The sequence below is a fragment of the Acanthisitta chloris genome, unplaced genomic scaffold (genome assembly GCF_000695815.1).
Source record: "Acanthisitta chloris isolate BGI_N310 unplaced genomic scaffold, ASM69581v1 scaffold20101, whole genome shotgun sequence".
Lineage (NCBI taxonomy): Eukaryota > Metazoa > Chordata > Aves > Passeriformes > Acanthisittidae > Acanthisitta > Acanthisitta chloris.
In genome coordinates this window covers 677-8,527 of record NW_008655667.1, presented here as the reverse complement: position 1 = coordinate 8,527, position 7,851 = coordinate 677, and the positions used below count along the sequence as shown (strand labels likewise).

General features: G+C 39.9%; 1 protein-coding gene across 1 annotated transcript; it reads left to right on the top strand.

Moving 5' to 3' along the window:
- Positions 1-333: 333 nt before the first annotated feature.
- LOC103811069 (ubiquilin-1-like) lies at positions 334-7,449 on the top strand (the record flags this gene model as incomplete). The annotated part of the gene is made up of 4 exons (XM_009084016.1): positions 334-485; positions 5,002-5,114; positions 6,226-6,488; positions 7,291-7,449. Coding segments are annotated over 4 exons (687 nt in total), but the record flags the coding sequence as incomplete, so codon positions are not given.
- Positions 7,450-7,851: the final 402 nt, after the last annotated feature.

Here is a 7,851-nt window from a genome sequence, read left to right as displayed (position 1 = left end):
AGCAGAGCCACCTAAGAAATAATTTTTCACTGTGTGGAAAGGACTGCTAGTTTTGACATGTGAAAGGTAGCAGTAATATGTATAAGAAGAAAGGATACTGCTCCTTTCAGTGGCTGCACAAATGTGGACTGAATTAACATAATGTTTTGTTGCATCCTCAGCATGTCAGCAATGGATTGTTTCAATAGCATGTTTCTAGTTTGTATAAAGCAAAACATATTGTGCAAGTGAATTAATATAATAAATGTGAGCAAAATAGTTCTTCCTTAAATTATTTTTTAAAAATAGTTCAGTATTCAGTTACATAACTATGTAATATTAAATTCTGTTTAGTTCAAGGAAGAAATCTCTAAACATTTCAAGTCCCACACTGATCAACTTGTTTTGATATTTGCTGGAAAAATTTTAAAAGATCAAGATACTTTGATTCAGCATGGGATTCATGATGGACTCACTGTTCACCTGGTCATCAAAATGCAAAACAGGTAACCTGACTGATGAGCAATCTTATTTTTACCTCAAAGTAGTAAAAATATTCTTAATCCATAGTGTGATAGCTTTCTGTTGGGCAAACCTAGGTTTGACTAAAATGCATTCAAAACCAGTACAAATACTCCTGCTATTGAACAAGAGAAGCAACCCCAAAATGTGTAAGGTTGTATCCCTAGATATCATGTTGGGAAAGGTGAAAGTTCTGCGCGGGGAAGCAAGCGGCCGACTCCGTGTGGGTGATAAAGCAAGCTTCAACTTTATTGTCCAACAGGCTCTTTCTTATACAGTGCAGGACAGGCATATAACTATCAATCATTTATAATTGGCTAAGCTCTAAAGATAGCATTCAGGTACTCTCCCTGCTTGCAGCCACAGCTGTATGGATTATCTCTTACTTTCTCAGGCTCGGCTGCATTCCTAGCTGTTTGTCTCAAACTTGTTTGTCTCACCCTCAAGGACGACTTACCCCTGCCATCTGCCCAGCTGAGTTACTCCCTATCCATATATAAGTTACAATCTCCAGGGCCTTGCTTGTACACTGCATTCCCAGGTGCGTTCCTAGGACTGTGTCCATGCGTTCCCAGGGGACTGTGTCCTTGCTCTTTTTAGCCTTCCCCCATTCCATTCCCAGGATTATGTCCTTGCTCTCTTAGCCATTCTCCAACAATATCATACATACACTTTTTGAAAGTTAATGTTATCTTCTAAACTGAGCCATTACTATTAAATCACTTGAATTGGCTTCTTAGTTGCAGTTGGTGCAGAAGAACAGTCTGAATACAATCTGAACAGTCCTTGATCTGTTTCACATGGTGGCACCCATGCTTATGCCCCTGCAGTAGAGCTCTCTTAGCCATTCTCCAACAATATCATACATACACTTTTTGAAAGTTAATGTTATCTTCTAAACTGAGCCATTACTATTAAATCACTTGAATTGGCTTCTTAGTTGCAGTTGGTGCAGAAGAACAGTCTGAATACAATCTGAACAGTCCTTGATCTGTTTCACATGGTGGCACCCATGCTTATGCCCCTGCAGTAGACAGATGTGGTGAGCATATGAATTGGGCAAGCAGCCTTTAGTGCTTGTGCTAGTTTATGATGGTGTTAACTTTGTGTAACTACATTATTACCAAACTCTTGCAGTCTTAAAGAATGTTGAATTTCTGATCTTAGTCTTGTGATGAAATAAAATTAGCTTAATTTGATGTTCAGTGGGGTGACCTACTAATGGTGTGGTATGGAATAGATCCTGTATTATAGATCTTGGTAGCCTTCTCTCCTTTATGGATACTATAAAAAGGTGGTAACAGTTGCAGTGATGCCCATCCATTTTCTTAGTGTTCGAAATTACCGTTCCAAAGAAGTGATGAGATTATAGATATCTAAGAATCACAGTATGATAGAGTTTGAAAGGGACTCTGGAGGTCATCTGGTCCAACACCCCTGCTCAAGCAGGGCTACCTAGAGCCAGTTGCCCTGAAACATGTCCAGATGGCTTTTGAACATCTCCAAGGAGGTTGACTCCACAAGCTCCCTGGGCAACCTGTTCCAGTGCTCGGTCACCCTGACAGTAGAAAAAGAAGTCTTTCCTTATGAACAGATAAGAACCTCCTGTGTTTCAATTTGTGCCAGTTGCCTCTGATCCTGTCACTGGACACCACTGACAAGAGCCTGGCTCCATCTTCTTTACACCCTCCCTTCAGGCATTCATATACATTGATGAGATGTCCCCTGAGCCTTCTCTCCAGTCTAAACAGTTCCAGCTCTCAGCCTTTCCTCATAGGAGAGATGTTCCAGTGCTTTTATCATCTTTGTGGCCCTTCGTTGGACTCCCTTCAGTATGTCCATGCCTTGCTTGTACTGAGTAGCCAAGAACTAGTCACAGGGCTCCAGGTCTGGCCTCACCAGTGCTGAATAGAGGGGAAGGACCATCTACCATTCACCTTATTTTTAGCAAAGACACATTGCTGGCTCATGTTCAACCTGATATCCACCAAGACCCAGTGCCTTTTCTGCCAAGCTGCTTTCCATCTGGGTGGCCCTCATCCTATATTGATACCTGGGGGTTGTTCCTTCCCAGGTGCAGGACTTTGCACCACTTCCCCTTGTTGAACTTCATGAAGTTCCTGTCAGCCCATTTCTGCACTCTGTCAGGTTCCCTCTGGATGGCAGCATGACTGGTATATCAGCTACTCCTTTCAGTTCTGAGTCATCCACAAGCTTGTTTAAGGGTACACTCTGCCCTGTCATCCAGATCATTAATGAAGATGTTAAACAAGACCGGACCCAGTAATGATGCCTGGGGTACACTGCTAGTCACTGGCTTCCAACTAGACTTTGTTCCACTGATCACCACCCTCTGAATCTGGTCACTCAGTTTACCATTCTTCTCATCCCACCCCTATTTCTTCAGCTTCTCTATGAGGATGATATGGGAGACACTGTTGAAAGTCTTCATGAAGTCCAGGTAGAAATTATCCACTGCTTTTCCCTCATCTACTGGGCCAGTCATTTCATCACAGAAGGTTATCAAGTTGGTCAAGCATGACTTCCCTTTGGTGAGTCCATACTGACTATTCCTCATGGCTTTCTTGTCCTTCATGTGTCTGGAAATGGTATCCAGGATTAGCTGCTCCATCACCTTCCTGGGCATCAAGATGAGGCTGACTGGCCAATAATTTTCTGGGCCTTCCTCCTTGCCCTTCTTCAAGATAGGAATGATATTTGCTTTTATCCAGCCTTCGGACACTTTTCCCAGTCACTGTGATTGATCAAAGATTATCAAGAGTGGCCTCGCAATGACATCTGCCAGCTCTCTCAGCCCTCATTGGTGAATTCCATAGGGGCTCATGGACTTATGTATGTCCAGTTTGCTGAAGTATTCTCTGATCCAATCCTCTTCTACCAAGGGTACATCTTCCTTGCTCCAGCCTTTTTCTCTGGTCTTAGGGGCCTGGTCTTCCTGAAAGCCAGTGTGCTGGTTTGAAAGCAAACCGGTGAGAGACTCCGAGTTAGAAGTACAATTTAATATGAAACACAAAGAAAACAACAACAAATATAACAGTACAAATTAACAACTTAACCTGACAGAGTCAGAAAGTAACCTGACACCCTGTCAGTCAGGGTGTAGTAGTAGTCCGATTGAATGGTAGCTGCAGTCCCCCTGGAGTGATGGGTTTGTTGGAGCAGTTGATCCCGCAGATCCGATCCTCTCCCGAAGGTCCCAGCAGCAGCCCCTTGTCCTCTGGAGATCCAGCAGGTAAAAAAGGGTTCCTGTGCTGGTTCAAACCCCAGCTTATATCTCTGTGGGAATGCTTGGCTCCCCACCCCCATGTGGGGATGCTAAGCTTCCCTCCTCCACCAGAGGTGAGGCATCTCATAATGGGACATGTAACTCTATGCATGCCTGAGTCCCAGACAGCCCATTAAACAGAGACAGCCCCTTGAGGGAGCCATCAGGGACCAGGAGGAGATAACGATCACTGCCCCACTTGCTTTAACCCTTGTGGAGACTACAATAGAATACATACCATTGGCTACCCCCACACTGTAACCCAAGACAGCAGGTCTTGCTAGTAAAGGCAGCATTCAGTACCTTAGCCTTTTTTGTGTCCTGATGTACCATGTAACCAGGTCTCCCATCTCATTAAGCAGGGGTTGCACATTTTCCCTAGTCTTCTTGTTGTGTTTGACATCCCTTGACAAATTCAATTCCATTTGGGCTTTGTCTTTCATGACTGTATAAGAAAGAGAGACTTGGATAGTATCTTTGTATTCCTCCCAGGTTGCCCATCCTTGCTTCTACCTCTGTATGCTTCCTGTTTGAGTTTGGCTAGGAAGACATCTAGAGTTTCTGGGCTTTTTTTAGAAATAATAGAAAATGTAAATTCGGATTCTCAAGTATGATATTGTTCCTGTATTAAATATCATTATTTTATTAAATGCCAGTCCTTGTGTACTGGATCTGGTTCAGATGGAGTTTTACTTTATTCATAGCAGCTTGTATGGTGAGGTGTTTTGGATTCTTGACCTAACAGTGTTGATAACACACTAATGTTTTAACTATTGCTGAACAGTGCTCACACAGCATCAAGGCCAGTGAGGCTAGTGTTGGGAAGGGGACACAGCTGGGACAGTTGAACCAAGCTGACCAAAGATATTGCATACCATATAATGTCATGCTAAGCAATAAAACTGAGGGGAAACTTTTCCGAAGTAGCTGTTGCTCAAAGACTAGCTGGACAGTGGTCTGCTGGTGGGACGTGGTGAGTTATTGTCTTCACATCGCTTTTCTGGTTTTATTGGTTGGGGTTTTTTTTCTTTGCTTTTTAAACTGTTTTTATCTCAACCCATGAGGTTTTCTTGCTTTTGCCCTTCTGATTCTCTTCCCCATCCTGCCTGGGGCGAGGGGAAAATGATGTTGTTACTGGGTGGGGATTTAATTGGCTGGGGTCAACAAGCTGCACCTTGTTCAATTTGTAATTTTTTAAACCTTGCTTTTTATAGATCACAAGACCATACAGGTCAACAAACACGCACCACTGGCAGTATTGCTACCACATCAATATCGAGCAGTAATACCTCAACACCAACTTCGACTATAAATTCTTTTGCCTTGGGTAAGAATATTTGTTAGATAATATGGTGGCTATCTTAGGTATCTTGATTTAATTTAAGTATCCCTGGAGCTTTATTCTAATGTAAATGGGACTTTAAAAAAATGATAAAATTACTGATTGCAAAAATATGTGGTGTTGTTTGCAGTAAGTTTTTGATCAGTAAGTTATCAGAGCTAAGTTGTTTCCTTAATTTTTATGTACAGAACTTCAGGCTTGTGCTGTTTCATCTGCAGTAATAAGGTGCTACTGATCTCATATTCTGGCACAATAGGTAATTAAACTCCTTCCAGTCTCTTCCTCCTCCTCCTTGACAGTGCATTTGAATTGGCCTGAAGAGAGTATTGAAGTTGGACCCATAACATCATGACTTGGAACAGAAGTAACAATATTACTCTTATCCTACAAACCAGTATTTCTCTGGTTTTGCATCTGACTGCATTATCAATCTTCTCTTTTAGGAGTAGAGATGGAAGTCTATTGATTTAAAAATACTATCTCTTTTCATAGTTGCTGGGTTTTGTTATTCATGCTCTTTCTTTGCTTTCTTTTTTAAAAAAATGAAACAGCTTAAAACTGTGTTAAGCAATTGCCTTTTTTTTTTTTTTTTTAGTTGTAAACAGTTCTCCAGATGGACTAGTACCTTCTAAAAATGTGAAATTTTTGTTTGCTGAACTCTGCATATGAGAATTTAAAGCATTATTAGTTCTTGTTGCATCAGCGATGCAGTATGCATCATGTTAAGAGATTCCTCATGGCAGTGTTCTGTCTATAAATGATTATTACAAATGTATTGGAAAGTGTTGGGAATTAACCCAAGGCCTCAAAACTCAAACATTCCTTGTACCTCAGGTACAGTAAAGTAGAAGAAAAGCTGTTAGAATTGTAACAAGTTATATTTTGGATGCAGTTTGGATTTGTAGATGTCTTGTTATGTAAAGAGGCGAACTTAGTGGATGACTCCTTAACAGCCTTGCAAAAATAGAATTTCCATTGAGTTTCATTATTTTGAAGCATGGGTTATATTTATGTATTTTGTACTTTAAAAAAAACTGGATGTGTTTAGAAATATATTAGAAGCTGAAAGTTAAATTTTTTTCCTTTCATCTTAAAGGTGGCTTTGGAGGTTTGACAGGCCTGAACAGCCTGGGCTTAAATGCATCAAACGTTTTAGAGTTGCAAAGTCAGATGCAACAACAGCTTATGTCCAACCCAGAAATGATGGCTCAGATAATGGAAAATCCATTTGTTCAGAGCATGCTTTCAAATCCTGACCTGATGAGACAGTTAATTATGGCTAACCCTCAAATGCAGCAACTGGTACAGAGAAATCCAGAAATCAGTCACATGCTGAATAATGCAGAAATAATGAGACAGGTATGTAGAAAGAACTCTAAGTTCATGACCTTTGATTATACTGTAACTGGGTACAAAAGAGCGAGAATTGGACATGCTTATATGAGTGCTGAAATATTGTTGAGGCATTTAGGCTTGTTAGACAATCTGTAAAAGGTCACTATAGGAAATGGATATTTTTATTTCCAGTTGGTGGTATCTGAAATAAGCTGATAATTTTTTAAAAAAAGCATAGTTTTGAAAGATGCTGAAGCCTGTATAATCATATATTCTAAGTTTAGAGTTGAATGCCACTTGAAATCTTCTGTTATCTAGTCAACAGTGAGTTTACTATAAGGAAATAATTCTCCAAAATACTGCTTATTTCCATTTTATGTAACCGTGGGTACTTCTGATTGCTTCTAAAGTTATGTTATGTAAGGTATGCCTCATGTGACAGAAGGCATCAAGAAACACGTGGAGGCTTTGAAAAATTAAGGCATTTATTTTTCAAGTTCATGTTGATGGATAAGATGCATGCTGACATTAGAAATGGAAGAAGCATATTGTGTTGAGAAGAGACAAGAAAGAACATTCAAGGGTTTGTTTTTTCTGTTTAGTCAATGTTTTCTGATTCAGCTAGCATACTGACAGTTGTGGCAGAATATTGTCTAAATACAAAATTCTATTGACTCCCCTCCCACTAAGCTGATGTCTTGATTTGGCTTTAATCCTAATTTCAAATGGAGTTAGACATTAATAACTGAGATACTGTTAAATGCTGATGTTTTCACTTTAGAATGGCTTTTTTTATTAATACAAATTACATTTTCTACTTCATTAGACACTAGAACTTGCTAGAAACTCTGCAATGATGCAGGAAATGATGCGAAACCAAGACCAAGCCTTGAGTGACTTTGAAAGTATACCAGGTGGCTACAATGCCTTGCAATGTATGTACACGGATATTCAGGAGCCAATGTTGAATGCAGCTCAGGAACAGGTGAGAAATGATTATAGGGGCCACTGAAAGTAAGTGGTTTTTAGTTGGTTGGTGGTTTTTTGTTTGTTTGTTGTGTGGTTTTCTGGGTTTTTTTCCAAAAATGAAAGAAGATAAATAATTTAACTTTTCAAATGTGTACTTGACAAAACTTAATTTCTTGAAGCTTGAAGTCAATGTGTGGTTTGTTCTTAATGCTCTTTTAAACTTGAAGGGATAAAGATTATGTGAATTTTGATAAGCTATATTAATGTTAATACATTTTTGTTATATATATTCTAAATTTATTTATGTTTAATTCTCAGATTTATAAAATTACTGAGGTCCAGGAAAAATTAAGAGTGTGTTTAGTAACTGCCGTGGTTTAACCCCGGCCAGCCACCAAACACAACGCAGCCACTTGTC